The sequence below is a fragment of the Puma concolor genome, chromosome E2 (genome assembly GCF_028749965.1).
Source record: "Puma concolor isolate L17-30 chromosome E2, mPumCon1.1.hap2, whole genome shotgun sequence".
In the NCBI taxonomy this organism is placed as follows: Eukaryota; Metazoa; Chordata; class Mammalia; order Carnivora; family Felidae; genus Puma; species Puma concolor.
This window is the reverse complement of record NC_141681.1, coordinates 55,400,222-55,428,148: the sequence shown is the minus strand read 5'-3', so window position 1 is coordinate 55,428,148 and position 27,927 is coordinate 55,400,222. Positions and strand designations below refer to the sequence as shown.

The 27,927-nt window shown below is 57.8% G+C and overlaps 2 protein-coding genes across 2 annotated transcripts in view; one reads left to right on the top strand and one right to left on the bottom strand.

The window, feature by feature from the left end:
- SHANK1 (SH3 and multiple ankyrin repeat domains 1) overlaps positions 1-11,005 on the top strand; it is a 44,680-nt gene extending 33,675 nt beyond the window's left edge. The window contains 4 exon segments of the mRNA XM_086690546.1: positions 2,189-2,285; positions 4,193-6,342; positions 6,344-7,332; positions 9,254-11,005. Of these exon segments, the coding sequence (XP_086546672.1) occupies positions 2,189-2,285; positions 4,193-6,342; positions 6,344-7,332; positions 9,254-9,968 (3,951 nt within the window). The 3' untranslated portion in view covers positions 9,969-11,005.
- A 1,697-nt stretch (positions 11,006-12,702) lies between these two features.
- On the bottom strand, positions 12,703-21,139 carry CE2H19orf81 (chromosome E2 C19orf81 homolog). Its single transcript, XM_086690545.1, has 5 exons — positions 20,949-21,139; positions 15,799-15,871; positions 15,572-15,692; positions 13,913-14,052; positions 12,703-13,064 (listed from the first exon to the last, which is right to left on the bottom strand). The coding sequence occupies exons 1-5, from the start codon at positions 21,031-21,033 to the stop codon at positions 12,869-12,871; spliced, it is 615 nt and encodes a 204-aa protein (XP_086546671.1). The 5' UTR covers positions 21,034-21,139; the 3' UTR covers positions 12,703-12,868.
- Between the last annotated feature and the right edge of the window lie 6,788 nt (positions 21,140-27,927).

Here is a 27,927-nt window from a genome sequence, read left to right as displayed (position 1 = left end):
GAATGAATGAATGAATGAATGAATGAATGAAACACAGAGGTAGATAGTTTCAATCCGGAGTGGTGAGCACAGTGAGAGTGTAGCTTAGGCGCACCCTATTAAAGTGTAGAGCTTTCTGTGTTGAAGGAACTGTCCTACCTCTGTGCTGTCCCATATGGCAGCCATCAGCCATGTGTGACGATGGATCTTTTGAAATGACCAGCATGAATGGAAGAAAGGACTGTTTAATTATAAGTTATTTTAATTAATTAAAATTTACATCCAAAAGGGCGGTGGCTACTGTATTGGGCAATGTAGGTTTAGAGGAAGGGAGAGGCCAGACCAGGGTGGGGACGAGGATGACAAGTTTCCCCAAGCAGAGCAGGGGGAAAGGATGTTTCAGGCAGAGGGAACAGCATATGCGGAGGCTCTGGGGTGAGAAACAGCACAGGAAATTCTGAGGTAGGGGGGAGTACTTAGAGGAAGGGGGCTGGAGGGAGTGCGATGGGAGGTGAGGGTAGGGACTTCATCCAAAAAGGGTTTCCTTTCTCTGCACTTCTGGTCTCAAAGCCAGAGAAGAGAGACATATGGGGTCACCCGGTGGAAGGAAGGGAGTCAGCGCTTGATGCTGGCTCATTGTCATTTAGTTACTCTTCATGTGACACAGGCTTGTAGAACATCAGGTCCTGTTTGGGGACTGGGGACCCAAAAGTGAACAAGACCAACAAAGTTGCTACCCTAACAGGCTGTGTTGGGACTTCCATGGGTCTTTGGCATTTTGGCCTTCACGAGCTCCTCCCCCTCCAACAAAAAGCCTTAAAATCTGTATTGTCTGGTTGTCTTGCTGCAAAGATGAATATTATCATCCAGGCTGGATTCTATTCATCCCCCCTCCAACCTCTGGTTTTAAAGGAAATTGAACTATTTTCCCTGAAGGTATCCTGGGCCCTGGATTCTGTACCTGTGGTGCCTTCTGGGAGCTGACATTCTAGGCAGGGAGACGGAAAGTAAGCAAGTACACAAATCCTTTCAGACGAGGATAAGCTCCAGAAGGACAACAGGACAGGGAGACGCAGTGGACGGGGACTGGGAGGGACGTTTGAGTGGAGAACGTGAAGATGGAAAGGAACGTGTGGCGATGAGGAGGAAACCGTGGCAGAGACAAAAACCCAGGACTTGCAAGGGTTCTAAAGCGGGGATGGGCTTTGGGCCATTGGAGGGGCAGGCCGGGTGGCCACGGTGGGACCGGAGTAACGAGGCAGGAGATGCAGGTGGGGCCAGAGTGTCCTGGGTACCTGGGTCTCCCACAGTCGAAGCCTGACATAGGGATTTCTGCACCTCCAGCATCCTAAGGGGAAAATCGCGAGGGAGTGAGGGAGGCAGGATGGGCTGTGGAGGTCAGCAAACCCGGTCCCCACTGGAGTCCCCTTCAGCCCGATTTCTACCAGAGCTTTGGAGCGTGCATGGCACGGGGAGTCAGGCCGGCCTTGGACCTCCGTGTCAGCCAGTCCTTGGCTGCAGGCCGCTCCCAGAGCTAGGGGGACGTGACTGCTTGGGCTCACCAGCTCCTCTGGAGGAGGGCCATATTTCAGAGCGAGGGGCAGCAGCTGAGAGCCCAGGCAGGTGACACAGCAGCTGGGGATGGTCACGGCACCTCAGCCAGGGGGATCTGGGTGCACACCAACAGTGTCTACCACAGATGACCCTGTAGACCAGAGTGGGGGATTCTGATCCCCTCCTAACTGATGGTGGGGGGGGGGTGCTGCTGTAGGACTTTAAGCAGGGCAATGACATGACCTGGATTTCTTTTTGAAAGATCCCTCTGCCTCTTGCATGGAAAGCAGAACAGAAAGAGGTGATGGGGACACGGGTGGCCGCAGGATGACAAAAGAAGCTACTGCGGCCCATGTAGGCAAGGAACGGTGGGGACTTGGACTTGGGGAGGGGCTGACAGCAGGAATGGAGAAAAGACCCAGATTGGTGATCTGGGTGGACTGAGAATCTGCTTTCTTTTCCTTTCTTTCTCCCCGCTGCCCAAACTCAGAAACCCTTCCCTTCGCCAGAATTCCCTTTTGCCTCCTCGACGCCTCTCACCCTTCCTGCAGAGGCTTGGAGAAGGTATGGGGGCTAGTGTGCGGTGAAGCCGTGAGACTTCACACCCAGACTCATCCTTCTCTGTTGTCTTTCCTCCCCGACGGCGACCCCGAAGTCAAGCTTCGATCCGCACCACCGCTCCCAGCCAAGTTATGAACGTCCTTCTTACCTGCCTCCAGGACCCGGGCTTATGCTCCGGCAAAAATCTATCGGTATGTCACCCAGAAGGGGGGGTATAATGGATGCCAGCGGCGGAGGGGGAGGCTGGGGAGGGTGACAGTTTACGGGAGAAATGAATGGGGCTTTGAAATGTTCTTTCCTACTTCCGTACGTGACCACGGTTCCGTTGAGTTGGGCAAAGAGCTCAGGCTTTGCTGTTTGGGCAAGTCTGCGTTTGGATCCTGGCTTTTGTCCCTCCTAGCTGTGTGACCTGGGGCAGGGAGCTTCACCTCTGTGGGCCTTGGGTTCTGCCTCTAGAAAATGGGCACCTTACTGTTCCCGCCTGGATGCAGTGGGTTGAAGCCCCCACCACAGACCCTGGTGCCTTCTCATATCTGACTTCATCCATCCATCCATCCATCCATCCACCCGTTCTACAAATATTTATTGGCCCCCTACCATATGTCCTAGACTGCTGGTGATACATGGCAGTGAACAAAACAGACCAAAAGGTCCTGTCCTCGTGGAGTTCTTCCAGCAGAGGAAGATATTGGCTTATAAGGCTAAGAAACAAGACAATGATATAGTATGTTCACAGTGTTAAGTTCTCTGGGGTGGGGGGGAGGGGAGGAACAGCAGAATAAGAGAAGTCAGGAGTTCTGGGGGGCAGGTTTGAGCCAAAGCATGGAAATGAAGGGCGCCTGGGTGGCTCGGTCGGTTGAGCATCCGACTTCGGCTCACATCATGATTTCACGGTTCGTGAGTTGGAGCCCCGCATCAGGCTCTGTGCTGACAGTGCGGAGCCTTCTTCGGGCCCTCGTTCCTCCTCTCTCTACCCCCCTCACTCTCTCCCTCGAAATTAAATAAACATTTAAAAAAATCTTTAAGACATGGAAATGAAGGGGAGAGCCACGTGGGTATAAGGCAGTAAGGCATTCCAGGTAGCGGGAACGGCCGGGACAAAGGTCCTGAGGTAGGATTGAGCCACCATTTGCTCCGATGGGGGAGACTATGGGGGTCAGAAGAGATCAGGGGTACAGTCCGGGGCCTGCTAAGTCTTAGATGCCAGCGGGACATCCGAGTAGATGTGGCATTTGGATATAGGAGCCTGGAGCTCAGGGGAGAGGACTGAGCCCCAGGACAGACACAGGCGTCTTCAGCAGAGACGGAGTTAATGATCCAGGACGCGGCTTGAGATGACCCCAGGGGAGAGAGAGTAGTCAGAGGTGAGGACACGGTCAAAGCCTGAGCCCTGGCAGTGATGAGTAGGCAAAAGTCTTTGCTCTCCCCATCCACTCTGAGGCCTTTTGCTAACTGGGTCTAGCTTTTCTCCTCTTTCCAGCGTCCACAGTCCACCCGTGCGAGTCTTGCGTTTGTGTCCCATCATGTACCTGATCTCGACTCCCTCTAAATCCACCCAGCACTGCTTACCTCTAAGGCGGCTCTGCCTCCTAAACGTTAGCCTCACCCTAAGTCGTTCCGCCTGTGAAATCACAGGTTTGATGTGCTAATGGCATTTCCTTTCTGCGTCTCCGTGAAAAGAAACCTACGGCGACGCGCGCGAACATGGTACCTCTCTCCCCCTCGCCTCCAGCCACTTTTGCTCACCCCCAGCCACCCCGGGCGCTTAACGTGCCTCCGTGCGAGTTAGAAAAAGGCGCCCCCTCCTGGCACGGGGCGGAAGTTCAGCTGAATTGCGCCCCACCCCGACCCCCTCGCTCCCTCTGCCGGTTGCTGTCGTGCGATGCGCAACCTGTGTGGTCGAGCGCATTTGTCGCACCTGGGGAAGCTCTGGACTAATCCTTGCGTGAGGGTCTCAGCGTAGGCTTGCTAAGGGTCGTCGTATTTATCGTCATTCTTCTTCTCCTTCTTGATGGTTTCGTTAATACTGCGACTACAGTTTTAGCAGCCCTGTGACCCCCCTCCCCCCCGCTCTCCTGGATCCCTTGTGTCTTCCCAGGGGCTGCAGAAGATGATAGACCCTACCTAGCACCCCCAGCCATGAAGTTCAGCCGCAGCCTGTCTGTGCCTGGCTCGGAGGACATCCCTCCGCCGCCCACCACGTCCCCACCGGAGCCCCCCTACAGCACACCTCCGGCCCCCTCCTCCTCGGGCCGCCTCACCCCATCCCCCAGAGGAGGGCCCTTCAACCCCAGTTCGGGTGGCCCCCTCCCCTCCTCTTCCCCTGCGTCCTTCGATGGGCCCTCCCCTCCCGACACGCGCGTAGGGGGCCGTGAGAAGAGCCTGTACCACAGCGGGCCCCTGCCCCCCGCCCACCACCACCCGCCCCACCACCACCACCATCACGCCCCGCCCCCCCAGCCTCACCACCACCACGCCCACCCCCCTCATCCCCCGGAGATGGAGACGGGCGGCTCTCCCGACGACCCCCCACCCCGACTGGCCCTGGGGCCGCAGCCCAGCCTGCGCGGCTGGCGGGGTGGCGGGCCCGGCCCCACCCCGGGGGCCCCGTCCCCGTCGCACCACGGCGGCGGGGGCGGGGGCATCGGCTCCTCCCAGGCCCCGGCCCTGCGCTACTTCCAGCTGCCCCCCCGGGCGGCCAGCGCGGCCATGTACGTGCCAGCCCGCTCGGGCCGCGGGCGCAAGGGGCCCCTGGTCAAGCAGACCAAGGTCGAAGGCGAGCCCCAGAAGGGCGGCGGCCTCCCGCCCGCCCCCTCGCCCACGTCCCCGGCGTCCCCGCAGCCGCCGCCCGCCGCGGCCGCGCCCTCAGAGAAGAACTCCATCCCCATCCCCACCATCATCATCAAGGCTCCGTCCACCAGTAGCAGCGGCCGAAGCAGCCAGGGCAGCAGCACCGAGGCGGAGCCCCCGACCCAGCCCGAGGCCGCGGGCGGCGGCGGCGGCGGGGGCGGGGGCGGGGGCGGCGGGGCCGGCGGGGGCTCCTCGGCGCCCAGCCCCGCCCCGGCCATGTCGCCGGTGCCGCCGTCGCCCTCGCCGGTGCCCACCCCCAGCTCGCCCAGCGGCCCGGCCACCCTCGACTTCACCAGCCAGTTCGGAGCGGCCCTGGTGGGCGCGGCGCGGAGGGAAGGCGGCTGGCAGAACGAAGCCCGCCGGCGGTCCACGCTCTTCCTCTCCACCGACGCGGGGGACGAGGACGGCGGCGACGGCGGGCTGGGCCCCGGGGCGCCCCCGGGCCCCCGGCTGCGCCACTCCAAATCCATCGACGAGGGCATGTTCTCCGCCGAGCCCTACCTCCGGCTGGAGTCCGCCGGCGCGGGGAGCGGCGTCGGGTACGGGGGCTACGGGGCCGGCGGCCGAGCCTACGCGGGCAGCGGGGGCAGCAGCGCCTTCACCAGCTTCCTGCCGCCCCGACCCCTGGTCCACCCGCTGACCGGCAAGGCCCTGGACCCGGCCTCCCCGCTCGGGCTGGCCCTGGCCGCCCGAGAGCGGGCGCTGAAGGAGTCCTCGGAGGGCGGCGGGCCCCCCCAGCCCCCTCCAAGGCCCCCATCGCCCCGCTACGAGGCGCCGCCGCCCACCCCGCACCACCACTCGCCCCACGCCCACCACGAGCCGGTGCTGCGTCTCTGGGGGGCCTCACCGCCGGACCCCGCCCGCCGGGAGCTGGGGTACCGGGCAGGGCTGGGCAGCCAGGAGAAGTCCCTTCCGGCCAGCCCTCCAGCGGCCCGACGCTCCTTGCTGCACCGCTTGCCCCCCACGGCTCCCGGGGTCGGGCCCCTCCTCCTGCAGCTGGGGCCCGAGCCCCCGGCCCCGCACCCCGGGGCGAGCAAGGCGTGGAGGTCGGGGGCCCCCGAGGAGCCGGAACGGCTGCCCCTCCACGTGCGGTTCCTCGAGAACTGCCAGCCCAGAGCCGGCGGCGGCGCGGGCGGAAGGGGGCCCCCCTCGGAGGACGGGCCGGGGGTTCCGCCTCCCAGCCCGCGCCGGTCCGTACCGCCCTCGCCCACCTCCCCGCGGGGCGGCGAAGAGAACGGGCTCCCCCTGCTGGTCCTGCCGCCCCCCGCTCCCTCGGTGGACGTGGAAGACGGCGAGTTCCTCTTTGTGGAACCGCTGCCCCCGCCTCTGGAGTTCTCCAACAGCTTCGAGAAGCCAGAGTCGCCGCTCACGCCCGGGCCTCCCCACCCGCTGCCGGACCCCCCCCACCCCAACCACCCCGTTGCCCCCCGTGCCGCCCCCCGCCGTGGCCGCCGCGCCCCCCACCCTGGACTCCACGGCGTCCAGCCTGACTTCCTATGACAGCGAGGTGGCCACACTGACCCAGGGGGCCCCCGTGGCTCCCGGGGACCCCCCTCCGCCAGGCCCGCCGGCCCCGGCCGCCCCGGCTCCCCCGGCCCCACAGCCTGGCCCCGACCCGCCGCCTGGCACGGATTCTGGTATCGAGGAGGTGGACAGTCGGAGCAGCAGTGACCACCCGCTGGAGACCATCAGCAGCGCGTCCACACTGAGCAGCCTGTCTGCCGAAGGCGGTGGCAGCGCCGGAGGCGGCGGCGGCGGCGGCGGGGCCGGTGTGGCCAGTGGGCCGGAGCTCCTGGACACGTATGTGGCCTACCTGGACGGCCAGGCCTTCGGGGGGAGTGGCGCTCCCGGGCCACCGTACCCCCCGCAGCTCATGACTCCTTCCAAGCTCCGGGGCCGGGCTCTGGGGACCAGCGGAGGCCTGCGGCCCGGCCCTAGTGGGGGACTCCGGGACCCTGTCACTCCCACCAGCCCCACAGTCTCCGTGACGGGGGCTGGAACGGATGGGCTGCTGGCCCTGAGCGGTTGCACAGGACCCTCATCGGCGGGTATGGCCGGGGGTCCGGTGGCTATAGAGCCAGAAGGCCCACCCGTGCCCTTGCCATCAGCCTCCTCTCTGCCTCGGAAGCTGCTGCCCTGGGAGGAGGGCCCGGGCCCACCACCACCACCCCTGCCCGGGCCCTTGGCCCAGCCTCAGGCCTCAGCCTTGGCCACAGTAAAAGCCAGCATCATCAGTGAACTCAGCTCCAAGCTTCAGCAATTTGGGGGCTCCTCGGCAGCTGGTGGCGCTCTGCCCTGGGCCCGGGGAGGCAGCGGGGGAAGCGGGGACAGCCACCACGGGGGAGCCAGCTACGTCCCCGAGAGGACCTCTTCCCTGCAGCGGCAGAGGTGAGCAGGGGGGCGGGGGGGGGGGGCTGCTGGTTGGTGACGGAGGCCAGAGGGGCCGATGCTGTGGGCAGCAGGGTCTCCCTTCCCCCTAGCTGTGTCCTTTGAGGGTCCCAGGTGGCAGAGAGAACACAGAAACCAGGCTGGCTTGCCGAAGTCTGTCCCCAGAGAAGCATGCTTTCACAGATACTTTATCTCAGGAGCTTTTGTGGTCTCTTCCCATCACCGTGGCAACCCACATCCCATGAGGAACAAAAAAAGTTACTGACAAAAGAGACCAGAGCACGACTTGCCGATGTCTCGTTTTCATGGTGGGTTGTCAGTTCTGACAGTCCCTGAAGTCTTCGAGTCCCTTGAACCCGGTGCGGCTCAAGATGAGATGCTTTTAGGGGGCCGCGTGTTTGGAGTGTGGTCCTGGAGCCGGGCTTCTTGGGCTTGGGTCTCAGCCCCCGACTCCCAACTGCGTGACCTTAGGCAAAGGCGTCCACCCCTCCGTAGAAGGGGGACGGGAGAGTACCCACCTAAAAGGGTTTTTGAGACGATTGCTTGTGGGCTGTGGTTAGAACACGAGAGGGGGGAGGGGAGGGGCCTCTCACCAGAGCCCAGCGAATAAAACCGGACAACCGCGGGATCGTGCGCAAGTTTCCCAAGGCAGCTAGCTTAGCTAGGATCACCACCGAGTTCGAGCTCGTTCGAACTAAGGAGCTCAGTTCGTCCCTGGGAGCTCCTAGTCTTAGGGAAAGTGGAGTCACATTCCTGAATCGGGCCCACGGAGGGAGTGACGAGAGGTCTCTTAATCCAACCCTTGCCCTTGTCCATCTGCAGAGCTCACTTGAACTCTGAGGGTCCGATCCCCTTTTGTCGATAGTTGAATGTGGTTTTACCAGGCCTTTGAGATCCCAGGGCAACCTGTTGATTCTTTTTAAGTATTCCGGGTAGAGGAGAGGACGCTGTATTTAGTCGACAGGTGCCTCACTGACTATCACCTGCTGGGTGATAGTGCTGGGTGCCCTTCTGGGTGACGGGGACCCCACAGTGGACAGGACAGGTGGAGCCTGGCCCTCAGGGAGCTTGTCCCTTGCCCCCCCCCCCCCAGGAGGCAGGGATGGGGGATGGTTAGAGAAGGCCTCTCAAATAACCAGCTAGAAGAACAGAAACTAGAGGACGGGAGGGAGCAGATCACATGGCCACCTGGGGGGAAGTGAGTTAGGCCAGTTCAAAGGCCCTGAGGCAGGACTGTCCCCGAAGGGAGCGAAAGGGATGAGGGGAACCTTTTTCTCCCCTTGTTTCTTCTCTCTTTCATCTCCCTCTCCTCATCTCTCCCCCCCTTTCTCTGTCCCCTGTCCCCTTCCATCTCTCTCCCCTGAACGCTCACCTTCTTTTTGTTCCCCTCTCACCGTCTCCCTGTCTTCCACTCTGCTGTGACTGGCCATACCCCCAAAAGGCAGTATAGAGTAGCGGTTAAGAGCTCAGACTTCGGTGCCATATAACCGGGCTCTGCCACTTCCTGGCTGTGTGTCCTTAGGCAAGTTGCTTAACCTCTCTGTGCTGTTGATAATAATAGTAACCTGCATCAGGGTTGTCCTGGGGAATAAACTGAGATGCGATCTGTAAAGCACTTGGAACAATGCCTGGCACACGTGAGCATCAGTGAGTGGTGGCGATTATTATTATTAGCACTTAATGTCTCTTTTTCTTTCATCTCTCTTGACTGTCACCCTCTCCCTGACCTCTCGTTCTTCTCTCCCTTCACTTCTGTCCTGCCATCTGTCTTGCCCCCGTCGCCCCTTCTATCTCTTCCCATCTCTCCGCCCTGGCTCCGGTGTCTCTTCTCTCCCCTGTGTCTTGACCCCTGCCTCTTTCTCACCCCGCCACTGCCCTCCAAACCCCCTGCCTCCGCCCCTGCCCCCTTGTCACATTCCAGACTCTCCGAAGACTCCCAGCCCTCGCTCCTCTCCAAACCCGTCAGCAGCCTGTTTCAGAACTGGCCCAAACCACCTCTGCCGCCACTCCCCACGGGAACTGGGGTCTCCCCTTCCGCCGCTGCAGCTCCGGGGGCCACGTCACCCTCAGCCTCCTCCTCCACGTCCACCCGCCACCTCCAGGGCGTGGAGTTCGAGATGCGGCCGCCTCTGCTCCGCCGGGCCCCCAGCCCCTCACTGCTGCCCGCCTCGGAGCACAAGGTCAGCCCTGCGCCCAGGCCCTCGTCCCTGCCCATCCTGCCTTCTGGACCCTTGTACCCGGGCCTCTTTGACATCCGTGGCTCCCCAACCGGAGGGGCAGGAGGCTCCGCTGACCCTTTCGCCCCCGTCTTTGTGCCACCACACCCCGGGATGTCCGGGGGGCTTGGTGGAGCCTTGTCAGGGGCCTCCCGCTCCCTCTCACCAACCCGCCTGCTTTCGCTGCCCCCGGACAAGCCCTTCGGCGCTAAACCTCTGGGGTTCTGGACCAAGTTCGACGTGGCTGATTGGCTCGAGTGGCTGGGCTTGGCTGAGCACCGAGCACAGTTCCTGGACCACGAGATCGATGGCTCCCATCTGCCCGCCTTGACCAAGGAGGATTACGTCGATCTGGGCGTGACCAGGGTGGGCCACCGCATGAACATCGACCGGGCTCTCAAATTTTTCCTGGAGAGGTGATGGCTGGCCTGGACGGACCAGCCCGTCCACAGAACCCTTGAGCCTACTGGCCTCTTGACCTCTGACCCCTGACCGTCATTATCTCCCCCTGGGCCAGGGACTCTGCTAGAACTGCGCCCTGCCCTGCCCTCGTCTCCCAAGGCCGGAGGTCACCGGGTGGCCAGATCCCCGGCCAGACATTTGCACCTCACAGGAGGGGGCAGCTGACACAAGACTGTGTGTGAAGCAGGGAGCAGGGGGGGGGGGGTGGTGATGGAGGAAATTGCAGAGGGGGATGGAGAAGGAGGGAAGGGTCGGTTCTGGGGAGGGGGAACAGACAGAGCCATAGGGGGTCAGCCCTGAGCCTGATTGGATGGGGTTTGTCCCCGGCCGCAGGGGAAGGGGGTGCCCTCAGATTCCACCACCTGCCGCTCCTCTAACAACCCTTCCCCCCCTCTCCAGGCCCCTGGGCTCTCCCCACCCTCCCCCCTCCCCAGCACACACACACAGCAGCCCCCCCACCCCGGCCTCTTGCACGCCCCTTTGCACGCCTGCTTGCCTCTCTCTTCTCCCCGGGCTACAATTTTGCACAAATTTGCCCTCTCGCTGTCTTGCACACTCCGCCTTCGCTTCCGGCTCGCGAGGCCCTCTCAGCGCTCAAACACCCACCCCCCCCCTTTCCCTAGCCCACATTGCATTTCTTCTCTTCTGCCACATTCCATACCTTTACTCTCTCAGACTCTTGTCCTTGGTGCCCTCCCGTGCACACCTCACTTCTGAAAATCTCTAAACCCTTGCTGCAGACACACTTGGGACACCCCTTCCCCCACCCCCTCCCACACTCTGTGCACGCATACTTATTCTCCGGAGCACACCTGCCTCTGTTCAGCTTTTGCACACTTGCTATCCCGCGCACTTTTCCTGACACGCTTCCATCCATTCTCTTTAAGCATTAGCCCCTTCTTGAACCCCCACATTTCTACTCGACCTGCCTGTCCCTGTTGCAGGGACACTCCCCTGCACCTCCCTGCCCCCCCCTTCTCACACCGTCATTTCTTGTCATTTCTTGCACATCTCGTACACCTGCCCCCCCCCCCCAGGAACTGCTTGTCTTTCAAATGCTCATTCCCTTCCCCCTCGCCAGGCAGCCCCCGCCCCCCGCCCCGTTCCCTTGCACCCTTCTTTTCCAGATCTCTGCCCTGCTTCATTCTCTTTTGTGCACTTTCTCCCACCCTCACTCTTGCACACAGCCTCTGCAGCGCTCTCACTGCTCTCGCGAAGCCGGGTCCTTCCTCTGACAATGTTCCTGCACGCCGTGGCTTTGCTGCACACTCGTTCTCGAATGTCTGCTTGTCCTCGCCGGCTCCTGGGTGACTTTTTCCATCTCCCCGGGGGAACCCTCCCACCTCTCTCCTTCTGCACACGTGTCTCCGTCCGCACACTCTGGGGCTGGCCTATCCCCGCTTTTCCGAGCATCCTTACTTCTTGTTCCTGTGGAGGAACAGCTCGTGCAGACCTTCCGACCCTGCTTATTTTCTTCCCTCTCCACACTCCTTTCTCCTTCCGGCCAGAGAAGACCCTAGGCAAGCCCCCTTGTTGCTCACTGTGGCCTCCATTCTTCCTCTTCTCCCTGCTCCAGTCTGTGACTTCTTGCACACCCTCTCTCGTCTCGCTCTTCCTAGTTCTTCCTGGACCATCTCTCCATCCATTTTGCACGAAGACACCCCCCCCCCCAACCTTTCCTTCTCTCAGAGAAACTCCCTCTCCCTCCAGCATGGCTGTTCCTTCCTGCACGCTCCCCCACCCCCCCTCCCTTTATTCCTGGGGCTTGGGAACTTTAAGCCACCCCTTCCCCTGAGAAGCCCCCTCTCCTACTGTGGGTAAAGGGGGGAGGGCATCGCCCTCAGGTCCCCCCCATGTTCAGCTGCCAAAGAAGGGAGCTCCCCCTCCTTTCCCCAAGCCCATTCCCCCTCTGCTGCCCCCTACCCCCCGGGGGGGGGGCGCTCCGTCCATGGGGGGAGGGTGCTTGCAGCCCTCTCCCCTCACCACGTCAGGGATCTGCGGGGAACCATGTGGGAGGGTCGTGGGAGGGGGGAGGGATGGCAAGGAGGGGGGCAGAGGTCGCGCTGGGCCCCTACCCGCCCCCTCCCCCTTGTCGGATGCCCCCCGTCCGCAGGGGGCCTGCGCGGCGCCCGTCTATCAAGGGCTTGTTCATTCTGGATGGGTGCCGCGGGGTTGGGGAGGGTGTAGGGGGTGGGGAGGGGGGAGGAGAGGTCGGGGTGGGGGGTGGGGAAGGGACTGGATGGGGCAGCGCGGGGTGGAGAGGATAAAGCAAAAAGAGGAACAATAATGAAAATACAAAATACAAAAAAAAAAAAAAACCCTAGAACACACACACACAACAACAACAAAAAAAAAAAAAAATCCAGAAAAAAAACCTGAAATAAAAGCCCGAGAATTGTCTTCCAAGGGGGGTGGGAGAAGAAAAAAGGAGGGGGGAGGATGAGGACGTCAGGTTCTCGCTGAGACAGGGATTGGCATGGGTTGAAAGCCCCCGGCGCCCACCCGGGTCTTCCCTCTCGCGAGCCTCTCAGTCCATCCCTCAAGGGATCGGGACCCAGGCGTCCGTTTGCAGGGACTGGGGGAAGATGAGGGAGGCGGGATTATATTACGGGGGTTCATCCCTACCCCCCCTCCCCCCCGTCACCTCCCTCGCCCTGACTCCCCACCAAGATTTTGCAGAGAGAAATGGCTTTTGTACCAGGTCATTCTTTATAATTAAACTCACAGTATCCACCCCCCTCGAGCCGGCCCCGCCTCCTTCCTGGGGAGGCGACGCCCCCTACCCTCGGGGGTTCCGGGCGGGTAGCCCGAGCCAGCTGGGCGGCGTGCAAGCGCAGCCGGGGCCCGCCCCCCGAGCGTTAGACTTCCGCGGTCGGCTCCGCCCCCAGGGCCTCGAGCATGCGCCGCCGGACCAGGGAGCGGCGCAGGTGCAGGCGGTAATCCGCCAGCAGCAGCTCGTCGTGGCGCACCAGCGGGTGCTCGAGCCCGCGGAGGCGGAGGCCGCAGCGCAGCAGACGCGAGCGAGTCTGGAAGTCCGCGACCGTGATGAGCCACCTGCGAGGGGTGGGGCCAAGAGGACAGGGACGGGGCGGAGACCGAAGGGAATCGCTGGTGGTCCCTGCCTGGTCCCCGTTCGTTGACCCACTCGGGCTCCTCATCCCGTCACTCTGTCCCGAAACCCCTCGGCAGCCCTGACCTCTCGCCGAGGTCCACCCGGGCTTCGACCCTCGCATGGGTCGTTCTAGCTCCCGCTCTTCTCTCAATCTAATTCTGTCCCCTGGTCGTCGTCTGTCGAGGCTCCCCGTCTTTTCGAACCGCCGCTCCAGGGCCCGCCCCTTTCTTTGTCCAGTCCCGCCCCCTCAGTGAGTCTCAGGCGCGTCCCCAGATTTAGGTTTCTCCCGGTCCCGCCCCCAACCCGACCCTCCAGGTCCCTTGCCCACCCGATCACTCGTGGCCTCACTCTTTCAATGTGCTCGGCCCAGGCTCCGCCCCCTCATAGCCGCCTTCCCAGGCTCCGACCCCACGCCTCGGTTTTATCCGTCCAGGTCACCACGTGGGTCCCTCGAAGTCCATTTCCTCACTCCAGATCCCACCTGCTCTCTGATCTCACCTGGCCCTGCCCCCCCCCCCCCCCCGCGCTCACTCTCGGCTCCGCCCCTTCCCGGTTCTCACACTCTGCCCCGTCGTCCCGCACTTTCACCACCAGCCGCACCCAAATCCGGTGCTTCCGGACTCAGTCCAGCTCTCCTTCCCTTCCGGGCCCCGAGTGGGACTCGGCGCCTTGGCTCTGGCTCCGCCCCTCCCTCCACCTCCCTAGGCCACACCCCTCACCTCCTCCAACCTGCTCCCAGCCGCCAGGCCCTTCCCGGTCGCTCCCAGCCTGGGATCCGCCACAAACTCACCTGTCCCGGCACCCCGCCGTCCCACAGATGACGTTCGTATTTTCAAAACGGATACTGGTCACGCGCCCGCTCTCCATGGCCCCGGGTAACTCGGCCTCCAGAGCCTCCAGCACCTCCAGATGGGTAAAGTCCTCCTGGGGCTGGAGGAGTCAGGAGAGAGCGCCTCAGCATGTGACACTCGTGGGCAGCAAGGTTCCGGAAGTCCCCACCTTAGACCCACCTGTAGAACCTGCCAGAATCCCCGGTGACATTTGAGGGGCAAGCTTCACACTCTATCTCGGGAGCCTATCGCTCTAGTCAGAGAACAGGTATCTCTCAGGTAGAAAAGCATCAACTGTCATTCTAGGTCCTTCTCCAAAAATATCAGTTCTCACCAGGCGGATTTGCCAGTAGTCAATGAGCAGTTGGCTTAAATAATTCGCCAATGTGGTCAACTTTACCAATCTACCAAAAACTTTTCCAGCAACCTGCGCTGGAGAGCAGACTTTTAGCGGCTCTTAAAGATCCCGCAAGGATTTAAGTTGTACACATTTCCGTTTATGTTCCTATCAGCATTTTAAGGAATGTCCGGTTGCAAAAAATAATAATAATAACAATAAGGGTCATAGGGGGCTTGACTTGTCATTCAGAAACATATTGATCACTAACCACATTTTTAGCGTGCGATTACCATCCGGAAGGTGATATCCCATCATCAGAACATAAAAAATTGCTGAAAAAATAGGCTGACATCATGACATCGGTCACCGCCAGGAAGGCAAGCTGTGCCATGTATGGGAGGAGGAGGCGGGGTCCCCTGTCCAAAGCCACAAAGAAGAGGAGGGATGGGCTCGGAATGAGCTCCTAGAACAAGACAACAATCTCTGTGTTGGGGTAAAGTCACACAGATCACCAGAGGGAGTGTGTCTGAGACCAGTGCCTGAAACACGGGAAGCGTCCCATTAAGGTCAGCTCTTCTCAGGTAACTTTTGAGCGAGAACCTAACAGAGACCTCTGCTGACTGATGGCAGCGATTGCCAAAGGACTTGTACCAGGAATGACCGGTTCACCGAATCTGCCCAAGACATGGGTTTCATCTTGAGTCTCTGCTGTATTTGCAAACTTAACAGAATTGCATAGGATCAATTAGCAGGTCACTGGCCTTCCTTTGTTTGTTTGTTTTTTAATTTAAATTTTTAATGTTTATTTTTGAGAGAGTGAGAGAGAGGCAGAGCGTGAGCAGGGGAGAAGCAGAGAGAGAGGGAGACACAGAATCTGAACAGGCTCCAGGCTCTGAGCTGTCAGCATAGAGCCCAACGCGGGGCTGGAACTCACAAACCGTGAGATCATGACCTGAGCAGAAGTCGGACACTTAACCAGCCGAGTCACCCAGGTGCCCCTAGGACACCTGCCTTTCAGTCTCAGCCCTTGTCTGCCCCTCGTTCTCCCGCTCTCTCTGCCCCTCCCAGGTCATCAGTGACAAATGTGACGTCTGACCCTTTGACAAATTCATAATCAATTTTTAGCGACCTGTCCTGTGCCGAGCCCACAGCTGGCCAGCCGCAGAGCCTAGATTGAAGCCCTGCCCCCCTCATTTCTGAGTCTGTTCCCTTTCTATCGTCCCACCCAAGCTGTGCAGAGACTGGGGGTCTGGGGTCCCAGGGGCAGGGGGCCACTCACTGAGGTCTCCATGCACAGACAGAGAGGCTGGGCAGCGGGTGGTGTGGGAAACCTCCGGAGGCATGGTAGCTCTCGGTCCAGCGCCTCGTATTCTGCAATGACCTGACGCAGGTACTGCTTCCTGGGGAGAGAGCGAGCGGGCAGGGACCTCGGCGGTCAGGGAGGGGGCTGTCATCGCCCCCCAGGGGGGGCTGAGATCAGAAGTCATGAGACCAGGGGCCACTCACGAGGATCTGACAGGCCTGCCCAGGCTCCGAGTCTGCGTCTCCTCTAGGGTCTCAACGTCCACAAGGAGGGCTCCTGGGGATGGAGACCGGGTGTCAGCCGCCCTGCGCACCCCTCAGACGTTATTCGGCTTCAGCGGCCTTCCCCGAGTACTGTCCGTACCATTCCCGAATGGCTCTTATGCCAGTTACCGAGCTATTTATTGACTCTCAGCTCCCAACGCCCCACTGCATCCACTCGGTCCGTGATCCCCGGGCGGGGACTCTCCTAACCCCTGCTCTGCTCCGACTGCTGGGTTCCCGTTAGGCTCTGCCTACAGGGGGCGCTAGAGAGGGGCTGCAAGGCAGGAGGAAGAGCGAGGGAGGGACTCGCCCGGTTTTGCTTCCCATTCCGCAGCACCCCCAACACCATTTGAACCCGGTGTGGTTTTCTCACCGTCTCAGAACCGGCCTCCTGAGGCCAACCAGACCGACAACAGCCGCCGATCGGCCCTTCTAGGCGACCCCTCCCTCGACTAACTGGTCTCTCTTGTGGCCAACCGCTAGTTGTCCCCCATAATCCGTTTTCCCCTTCCTCTGCAGTCTTCGGGTTTTCCCCCCGGCACACAGCCTCCCAACTAGAGACATCAGTTCCCAGCATCCCTTGCAGCCGCGTGTGGCCATGCGAGCGAGTTCTCGCCGACGGTGTTGGGGGAGGGAGGGGTGCAACTTTGGGCTCATGTGTTGGACTCGCTGCTCCTTCCCTCGGGACGGAAGCGTGACCGTAGCGACAAGCCAGCTTCCGCGAGGCTAGAGCAACAATGCGGCGGGAACCCGGGTCCCCGCGTCATCTCATGCGGCTGGGATGTCCCAGCAAGCCGGACCGCCCGATCCCCTGTCGCTCTCTCGTCTTAACGCCATTGCGTTTGGGGGTGTCTCTTTGTTGGGGCAGCCGAACAGAGAGCAAGTCGTGACGCTGATCACGCTCCTGCCGGCCATAAACAATTTCACGGAGCACCAACGTCAGCCGAGGCCTCTCTGTGACCAGGGCAGGCCGAGATAAAAATAAGGCCGCTCCGGAGCCTCGTCTCAACACGACAGAACATGAACACCGCCCGAACCACAAAAATGACCAAAGAGCCTCCGCTTGGTTTAGAGCTGATGCTGCTTCGTTCCCGCCCACGTTGTTAGCGCCGTTCATTCCTCCTGCGTCACAGACTTGCCTCCACTTCCCGCCAGCATCCCAAGCCTGCTCCCCCGAGGGCTCCCAAAGTCACCTAACCGAACAGCCCCTCCTAGGGCATTCCGTGTGTTAGGGACTCCCTCGGTACAAGCCAATAAACTCAGTGGTGTGCTGGTAAATGTTTAATTAATCTCTTTCTCGCTCTCAAATGTTTCATTAATGTCACGCTCCCTGTCTCTCTGTCTTTCTCACACACGCACAGATTGTAGCATTTGCCAGTTTTCACGCTGTCAATATACCCACCATGACCAATTTCATGCTCCCCACGGTTTTAACAACCAGCTTGCAAACCTTAACAATCGGCCCTTGCGAGCAGGGACAGGCTGTCTCCAGCACACGGCTATGTCACAGCTATGCTCCTGGAGGTCTTTGACTTCCGGGGTGTTGACATAGCTCAGCTTGTACCATTGGAAATCCCTTCTCTGGTCCCCATCCTCCACCTTCCCATCTGTTTGCGCAGGGCAGCTGGGACGATCTTTCCATCTCAGCGCCCCTCGCTCGCAAACCACCAGAGGCTTTCTCTCGCCATCAGAATAAAGTCCTCCCCGAGGCGGGGACTTGCGCCTCAGTGCGTGATCTGGGGAGCCGCACCTTGTTTGAGACACAGCATTGTGGGGTCCACCCCAGACCTATGGGATCAGAATCTGCATTTTAGCAAGATCCCCTTTGGGAAGCGCGGGCCCTGCATGCGGTAACCCCTGTTGACTTCTCCAAGCTATAGTGGCCTCCCCTACACCCCTCCAACACAGCGATCCCTACAGATCCATCCGTGGAATAACAATAATAGCTCTATGTTTACAGGCCTTTTTATTTATTTATTTTTAATTTTATGTATTTATTTTGAGAGACAGAGAGAGAGAGAGAGAGAGAGAGAGAGCAGGGGAAGGGCAGAGTGAGAGGGAGAGAAAGAGAATCCCAAGCAGGCTCTGCGCTGTCAGCGCAGAGCCTGATGCGGGGCTTGAACTCGTGAACCGTGAGATCATGACCGGAGCCACAACCAAGAGTCGGGCGCCTAACCAACTGAGCCAGCCAGGCGCCCCACATATGTTTACAATCCCTTTTAAAAAGCCAAGCACTCGGGGCACCTGGCTGGCTCGGTCGGGAGAGCATGGCGATTCTTGATCTTGGGGTTTTGAGTGCAAGCCCCACATTGGGCGTAGAGCTTACTTTAAAATAAAAAGCCAACCACCTTCAAAAGTGTTTTCCACTGCATCCTCACGACTACTTTCTGATGAAACGGAGGCGTAGAAAGATTACGTGACTTGCCCAAGGTCACGCAGCCGTAAGTGATAGAATCAGGATAAAAATCTAGGCGTCTGGATCCAGACTCTGTGTTCTCAGTCTCCCCAGTCTGCTGTCTGTCCTCCACTCTCGTCTAGACAATGTACTCTACCCTCCACAAGGTCCCAGTCTGGTGGGGGAAGCAGTCAGTGCAAAGGGCAATATGAGCTACGGTGGCGGTGTCACAAGGTGAAAGGGAAGCCCAGTCTAGGGGCAATCAGGGGAGGCTTCTCGGAGGAGGTAATGTCCACAGTAAGACCTGGGGATAAGGAGGAGCTTGCCAAATAAAGAAATGGCAGGAAAAAGATGTCTATGCAGAGGACCACCAGGGGCTAAGGTCTTTAAGCACAAGAGAATATGGCCATCCGCAGGAACTTCTCAGACTTCTCTTCAGCCCCAAGCTAAGAAGCACTTATTCATTTGTAGGTTATTATTTGTGAGATGGTGTATTTCATGTCCGCCCTCTTTGCATGAGAACAGGCTGGGTCATTTCATTCATTAGGCACCATAGGCAAAGCGCTTGGGACCCACGGGCTGGCTTGCTTTCTTTCTCTCTTTCATGTATTTATTTTGAGAGAGACAGAGAGTGTGAGCGGGGGAGGGGCAGAGAGCCAGAGAGAGAGAGAGAGAGACAGAGAGAGAGAGAGAGAGAGGGAGAATCCCAAGCAGGCTCTACGTGTCAGCACAGAGCTCTACGTGGGACTCCATCTCACAAATGATCTCATGATCTCTCATGAGATCATGACCTGAGCTGAAATCAAGAGTCAGGCGCTTCACTGACTGAGCCACCCAGGCGTCCCACCACCGGCTTTCTGTCGGCCGATGCCAACCTGATAAGTTAAAGAGTGTCACTCGTCCCAAAGTACCACCAAGAAAGCCACAAAGCTGACATGAACAAATATTGATCTACAAAACTGGCCAACTCGTCAACTCAGTTCCACTCAACTTTTCTGGAGCCAAACATAAATTATACTTGTCAGGCGGGTGCCTCAGTCCAGATTAGAGATGACGTGGGGCAGGGATCTCCAAAGGAAAAGAGGCCTTCAAAGACACTAAAAGAGACCTGAGGACAGAAACGCACCTGCTTTGCCATGAGGATGTCTGCGCACGTGGCACAGAGTAGGCTCTTGTAGCTGACACCCGGAAAAGACACCCACTTGGCCATTCCCATCCTTCTTCCCCCCGTTTGAGAAGTGTCCATCCCTCGTCCATGCAGCTCAGGGGAGGCTCCCCACTCTCCTTTCTCCGAAGGCATCCCATCCAGTTTGAACCAATGCCTTGCAACTCTTACCGTTTGTTGTAATCACCTGGCAAGCATTCAAAAACTATGGGTGCAAGGACCCAAGTCCTAGAGATTCTGGTTAAGTTGGATCTGAAGCGGGTTTGGGTATAGATGTTTTGGTTTTAAATCCTCCCACCTTATGTAGGGCCAGAGTTGAGGACCGCTGACTAAAATAATCATGATAATCTTTTTGCCGGGGGTCGAGACAAGAGCGAGTGGGTGACTGAGTGCTGGCCAAAAAGACGTGAGGAGGGATCATGTGGGGGCTCTTAAGACGAACAACCCTCTGCAAGTGATGCCTGGAGCTGCGGCAGCCATTTTGTGGCCATGAGGCAAGCAGACTGGTGTGCAAGGGAGATACATCCCGGACTAAAACACAGGGAAATAAAAGCTGGGTTCTCAATGACATCATTGAGCTGCTGACTCCACCAAACCCAAACCCCACCCCACTTCCAGGCTTCCTCTTGAATGATGGTGGCTCTACTATTCTTTCTTCTACACTAAGTCCAATTTTTATTACATGCTAGCCAAATGCATCCTCGATACATATTGATTGAGTGAATGAATGAATGAGTGAATGACGTGTGTAGGGGGCAAGTAGGGAGCCCTGGAGCATGAGCCTGAAGTTGTCAGCTTGTGGCCCACCACCCAGGGTCTGAGGCTGAGGGGCTGGGACTCCATCCCAGAAGTGTTGGAGAAGGAAGGGGGGGGGGTGTGTGTGTGAGCAGAGGAGGGACAGGGTCAGTGCTGGCAGTCAGATGACCCCCCAGGAGCCAAATGGGGGATGGGCTTGAGGAGAGAAACCGGAGACCGGGAGTTAGGTAGGGAAAGAGGAAGAGGACAAGACCTGAGCTGGGGCTGTGGGGATGGAAAGGCAGGGAGACAGGGCAACGGGGACCAAAGGCTGTGGGCGGAAGTGGGGGGTGGGCAGTATCTGGGGTCTAGCCCACTGGCCATGTTGGCAGTGGGACCACTGAAGGTGGGCAGGACGGAGGAGGAGTGGCTTTGGGGTTAGCTGCTGAGCTCAGTGAGGGAGAAAAGGGGAACGTGAGGGACCAGGGCAGAGCACCTAGGGAGGCCACAGCCTCAGAAGAGTTGTTAAGGCCCCAGAGGCTCATGGGAAATGTAGTTCTGGGTCCAGACCATCGGCCAGGGAACCGCAAAGGTTCATGAGACATGTGATCTAAGGGTCAAAGGGTGCCACCCAGGAATCTGGTCAACATCAGAGTCTGGGATGGCTCGCTGGTAGGCCAGTGACTCGCTTAAGGGCACACTGCAGGCCAATGTTACCACACGGTGCATGGACGAAGGAAATCCCCCCTGCCCCCTCCCCCCCCCCCCCACGCACTCACAAGGCTCAGTACCTGCCTCCCTGTGCATGCTGGGGTTGCCGGCGGTGGAGGAGCACAGGGTCTCCACCTGTTGCTGCATCCTGGGAAGGCGGGTGAGGCATGTCTCAGGAGGATGGGGAGAAGAACCCTGACTCGCCCACCCACTCCAGCTCCTTCTCTCCACGGCCGCCTCCTCCTCCTTCTCTTTGAAGCCCCGGGGGAAAACCACGGAAGAACTGGAGGGCTGAGGCCACATAGGAATGTGGATTCCCCTAACCTCTGGGAACCCAACGAGTTCCAGATGCTGTGTGCCCCGGTTCCTTCTCTGCCACTTTCCCGTGTCTTCCTCTGTCTCTTCAGATCTCCTTGGGACTCTGCCTCTCCCCGCCTCTCTCCCTCCCCGGTCCTCTTTCTCTCCCCATGTCTCCACCACCCTCCGGCTTTTACTCTCTCCCCGTCTCTTCCCCCTGATCTCTCCCCATCTCTCCTCCACTCTTTCCCTTGATTTCTCTGCCCTCTTCCCGCCCACTTCTCTCCCCCTCTCTCCCTGCATCCCCCTGGACTCCTCGGCTAGTTTCCCCACCATCTCCCCAGCCCTCCGGCCCTCTTCAGAGTCTGCCTCTCTCCAAGCCTACCTCTCTGTTTCCCCACCTCTCTCCCCACCTCTCCCCAGCCTCCTTTATCCATCTCTCTTCTCTCATAACTGGCTCCCCTGCCCCCTGTCATCCCTTTTCTGGTCCCACTTGCCCTCCGCTCATCCCTGTCTCACGCAGGAACTGGTTAGACACAGGCCAGATTCAAACAGAAATGGGATTCTATATGGGGTGGGGGGAAAGCTGGGCGGGGGACCTGGTTGCCATGGTACCTCCAGAGGGAGGGGGAGGGGCTGGAGGTTCCATCTCCTGGCTGGGAGGGAGGAAGGAGCAAGGGGTCGTGGCGGGGGGGGGGGGGGGGGGGGGGGGCTGGACCTCTGGGTCTAAGGGAGGAAGGAAAGAGAGCCTGGATTCCTGGATCCAGAGGAGAACGGTCTGGGGGGCGCCTGCGCCTGAGTGCAAGAGTAAAAGGGCGGTGCCAAGCAGGTGTCCCTAAGGCAACTCTTTCTTCTCGTCCTCAGAGGTCTCAGCAGGAACTGTGAGAGAAGAGACTGGGCTTGCTTAGTTATGCCGTCTGTCCTTCCCTCTCTGTCTCTGTTACCTGTATCTCTAGTCCTCTGATCTCCACTCCCAGATGGTCTCTGCCCTGAATGCCCATTATTCCTCCCTGATACGCACAGATTCTCTGCTTTCTAGCCTAGTGACACCTTGATTTTCTCAGTGATTTCTTCAGGGGCGAGCTTAAACATCAATCTAGAATGCAGAGTCAACCCCTGGACTTTTGCTGGATACAAGAGGATCTTTCTTTCTCCAGCAAGGTTGCCAGGCTGGTCAGAGTCGAGGTTGGAGCTGCCGGGGGCTATCACATCACCTTACGGGGAGAGAACGTGCCTGGCGAGGAAAGCAGAAACGAAAGATGCAGACAGATTCCTGATGATGGTGATTGGGAAACCTGGATCCAGCCATGCCTGAAGCCGTCATCCACTCAATTTATTCCCTGTTATGCTGAAGTCCTTTGAGTCTCTGTCATTGCCAGTTAAAACATTCCTCGCTTAGGGGCGCCTGGGTGGCTCTGTCGGTGAAGCATTCAACTTTGGGTCAGATCATCATCTCACACTTCATGGGTTCGAGCCCCGCGTCAGGCTCTGTGCTGACAGCTCAGAGCCTGGAGCCTGCTTCAGATTCTGTGTCTCCCTCTCTCTCTTCCCCTCCCCCGCGCATGCTCTCTCTCTCTCTCTCTCTCTCTCTCTCAAAAAATGAATAAACATTTTAAAAAATTAAAAAAGAAAACAATCCTCGCTTAAAGAGACTCAGTTCCCGTTCCTCTGTGGCCCTGACTCCCTTTAGTCACCCTGATGTCTTTCTCTCCCATCAGGCTGTCTTTCTCCATTTCCGGCGGCCAGCCCCATCCCTATAGGACAGGAGACATCTTTCATTCCCATGACAACAGGCACAAAAGCCCCCACAGCCCCTCGAGCTCTAGCTCTCCTGCCCGCGGACTCTCTCTCCTGCTTCCTCTCCTCTCCATTCCCACGGTCCTGACCCGCAGGCTTCGTCTTCTCCTGCCTGGACCCTTGCCCTCCCCCTCCTCATTCCTTCCCAAAGGGTTCCACACGGGTCTTTCTGCTCCCTGAGCTGACCTGCCCCTCCCCAGCTTGCAGCCCTCCCATGGCTCCCCAGTGCCCCCAGACAATGAGCATGTGAGATCTGCACCCTCTGGTCCCACCCTCCTCCCTCACCTCACCCCTCCAAACACTCTCCAATCCTTCCCGCCTTGGTCCTGTTTTCACTCTCCACCTCCCGTGCCTTCTGCCTGGAGTGCTCTTTCCCATCACTCCAGAGCGGGGTCTACCTACCCTGGTAGACCAGAAGCTCCTAATTTATCTCTGACTCTCCAGTGTCACCCCAGCCGGGATGCGTTGAGTGGGTAAATGAATGACTGTTCCTATTGCTGTGACCCATGCTCAGCAGTCTCAACCCCACTTGCCTGTGTGCCTTTTGGTCCTCATGAGGCAACATAGGGTGAAGAAGAGAACATGGAACGGACTCGAGTCAAACAGACCCAGCATCAAATGCTACGTCCAGACTGTGCAACCTTGGGCGAATGCCTTCCCCTCTCTGAGCCTAGTTTTAGCTGCCTCTTCTGAAGCTCTCTTTCCGCCCTCTTTGGGTGTCATTCCATGTCTGTCTCTCTGTTTCTGTCTCTCTCCCCTCGAGCATCTGGGTCTGTATGTTTCCGTCTCTCTGTGTCTCCATTTCTCTGTCTCTCTCTGTCTCTCTCTCTCTCCCTCTTTTGTCTCTGGAACCCTGCCTCATCTCGCCCTGTGTCTGAATTTGAATTTCTACGTCGTGTGTCTCTTTCTGCGTTCATCTCTTATTCTCTGTGTCTCTGCAGCTTTCTGAGTGTCTCTGTCTCTGTCTCCATTGCCCTATCTCTGCTTCTCTGTTATCTCTCTATCTCTCTGTCCCCTTTGTCTGTCTTAGCCGCACATGCCTCCTTCTATCACTCACCTCATCCTTCTTGGGCCACTCCTGTCCCACTCCCTGGCCTGGCTCCCAGCCTGGGACAAAAATCCCTGAATCGGCATTTTCTTCCTATTCCAGAAATTATGTCAGTGCCGCAGTGGGGGTGGGGCCCGGCTGTAGCCCTGGTCAGAGGGTTTGCCTCCCTGCGTCCTCATCCACACAGGCCCTGGCCAGCGTGGCCAGCTTCTCCGTGTTTGTCCTCTCCGGGGTCAGCACCAGGAGAAGAGGTGAACCTTTGTTTACGCACACGTGTGCGTGTCTCTGGGAACATTTGTGTGTGAATCCGTAGGGATTGATACAAATTCATCCATTGACTCATCCATCCACCCATCCATCCATCCGTTGAATCATTCATTCACCCATCCAACTATCATTTCATCCACCCACCCACATAGATGCATCCTCCAGCCCACCACTCATCCGTCCGTCCGTCCGTCCATACATACATTCCTCTACTTCCTCTTGAACTTGTTCACTCCTCCATTCAAACAATCAATATTTATTGGCTGCTTACGGTGTGTCAGACAATGTGTCAAGCAGGAGGGATGCGACAATAAACAAAAGAAAGTGCTACCCGCCCTCTAGAGCTTAGGTGTTTGGCAGTCCTCCATGAGCCAAACTCTCTCCTGCCTGGGACCCTGCATGGGACGGTCCTGCCCACTGGAGTATTTCCCCATCTCTTCCCCATCTTCACCCGGTGTATACCTACTCACCCTTCAGAGCTCATTTCAAACGTCACTTGGTCACTTCCTCGGGGGAGCCTTCCATGACCTCCTTCTTGGACACGCATTGACTCTAATACATACAGATAGTTATCTGATGATTATCTGTCTCCTCCACTAGACCCTGGGCCTTCCCAAGGCTGGGGGTTTTGTCTGCTTTGCTCCTAGCTGGATCCCTGGTGCCTAGAGCAGGGTCTGGCACACAGCAGACGCTCAGTAAGTGTTTCACAAATGGCTGCATGGATGGGATTAAATGAACACGGAGGACTCTGTCTCCCGGTTCCCCGTCCAGCACTCTGTGCAATTCCACACTCCCAGGGGCTACAACAGGCAAGGTCCTCACACTTCCTGGATGCAAACATCGTAGTGGCATAGTGGCGGAGGGCGAGGGTCTAGATTCAGACCCACGTGGGTTTTGAATCTCAACGCTGACACTTCCCAGCTGTGTGACCTCAAGCAGGACATTTCCCTTCTCTGAGCCTCAATTTCCTCGCTTGTCAAATGCAGTTATAAAGAATGTAAGGGGCGCCTGGGTGGCTCAGTTGGGAGAGCATGTGACTCTTGATACTCACATGAGTATCAAGCCCCGTGCTGGGTGTAGAGTTTACTTTAAAAAAATAAAGAGGAGCACCTGGGTGGCTCAGTCGGGTAAGCATCCAACTTAAGCTCAGGGTCATGATCTCACGGTCCGTGAGGTCAAGCCCCGTGTCGGGCTCTGTGCTGACAGCTCGGATTCTGGAGCCTGCTCCGGATTCTGTGTCTCCCTCTCTCTCTGCCCCTCCTCCACTCACTCTCTGCCTCTCAAAAATAAACGTTAAAAAGGTAAAAAAAAGGGGCGCCTGGGTGGCGCAGTCGGTTAAGCGTCTGACTTCAGCCAGGTCACGATCGTGCGGTCCGTGAGTTCGAGCCCCGCGTCGGGCTCTGGGCTGATGGCTCAGAGCCTGGAGCCTGTTTCCGATTCTGTGTCTCCCTCTCTCTCTGCCCCTCGCCCGTTCATGCTCTGTCTCTCTCTGTCCCAAAAATAAATAAACGTTGAAAAAAAAAAAAAAGGTAAAAAAAAAAGTTGGGATGAGCCCTGGGTGTTGTATGGAAACCAATTTGACAGTAAGTTTCATATTTACAAAAATAATTAAAAAAATAAATAAATAAAACAAATAGGTAAAAAATAAAGAAATAAAAAGTATATGAGCAAATGCATATAAGTATTAATTATGACAGTACTAAACAGGAACCTTTTTTTTATTTGTTTTTTTTTTAATTTTTTTTTTTAACATTTATTTATTTTTGAGACAGAGAGAGACAGAGCATGAACAGGGGAGGGGCAGAGAGAGAGGGAGACACAGAATCCGAAACAGGCTCCAGTCTCTGAGCTGTCAGCACAGAGCCCGGCGCAGGGCTTGAACTCATGGACCGTGAGATCGTGACCTGAGCCGAAGTCGGACACTTAACCAACTGAGCCACCCAGGCGCCCCCGTTTTGTTTTGTTTTGTTTTTAGCATCTCATGTGAATTTAATTTAATCCTCAAAATAACTTAATGACGTGGAATCTGGGTTTTTTAAAAACTACCCTCGTTTACAGATGGGGAAACTGAGGCACTGAGAATATAAGCAATTCACAGGCAATATTCAGAGCAGACCTTGGATTTGAACCCTGGCCCTGCCATGTCCCAAACCACAGGCACAACTGGGACACCACAGCCGCCAGTCCATGAGTCGATGTCTCTCTGGAAATGTGTCCCAGAAGTCTGGCAAGCCCACGTGTGTAGACATCTCTGGGTGTATGCATTGCTGCACACTTCCTTCTGTGTATCTCTTCCAGAACAGGGCTGCCTGTGGACTCTGGGCAGGCCAGCTGGGTGCGAAGGTCTAGTTGTGAGTGGGCTCATGGACTGCCATGTGGGGTCTGTGTGCATACATCTGGGCATGCGCCCCCCATGCCAGCTTCCCTGCGTGCAAATGCAGGTCTATCGGGGAGAACGAAGAAGCACTGAGGATAGGATTCAAGGTGCACCAGGGAGGCACTCCTGGGGGATTCTACAGGGTGACAGTAACTGCAAATGTACACATAGGTAGCAATAGGTGGGGAGGGGGTGGGATCTAGTTAAAGGGAGACTCTAGGGAACTTGTCTTAGAGTTGCCTTGGCAGAAGAAGAAAAATGCTTTTTAAACAAAGCTGAGCGGAACTGGAAAATTTGCCCCTCTTTTTTTTTAAGTGTATTCATTTATTTTTGAACGAGAGAGAGACAGAGACAGAAACAGAGAGAGAGCTCGCAGGAGGGGCAGAGAGAGGGAGAGACAGGATCAGAAGCAGGCTCCGCCCTGTCAGCACAGCCCACAATGTGAAAGCTCGAACCACAAACTCTGAGAACATAACCTGAGCCCAAGTCAGACGCTCAACGACTGAGCCACCCGGAAGCCCCCAAAATAATTTTTTACCCAAGAGATTCTATTTCTATAAGTGTCACTGGGAGTAGGGGAGGCAGCACTAAGGAAGCCTGTGGCTCATGCCAGCCACCCCTGCCGGCTGCTGCCTGTGACTATGTGGCTCTGGACCTTCTCCAAGGGACCTCAGTTTCCTCCTCTGTGAAATGGGGATAGCATAATTGCACCCCCCTAACAGGGCCAGTGAAGATTAAACAAGGAAGCGCTTTCAAAGCACTTAGCTCAGTCGCAGTGGCAATTATCATTAACCGCTATTAATATGGCAGTAACAATTACTTGGTGCTTTTGAGCAAGATTCATTAAGCACCTATTCGGTGCCAAGGCTTTATCTACGTTGCCTGGTTTTTTTCAAACGCCTGGATCCCTTAGGAGACCGTTTTATTGTCTCTGTATTTTTTTGTGATGAGGAAACGACCTCAGAGAAAAGAGCGCGAGGGCACAAAGGCAGGAGCCGGCCCAGGCAGGGATCCAAACCCAGGTCCCTGCTAGGACCTCACACCGGGCTGAGATTCTCCACACCCGCTAACTCTGAGGCTCCGCCTCCCCTCCCACCGCCAGCCTCCAGAACTCCCCACATGGGAGGACTCCAAGTCCCGGGTCCTGTGAAGGAAGGGCCAGGGGAGGAGTGGATTCCTGGATCTGAGAATGGAGGGGGGGGTGGGAAGTCATTACCCTGGGTTCTGGGAGAAGTGACTGGGGTCCCAGATTTTTCCAGCTGAGAGAAGAGGGGCTG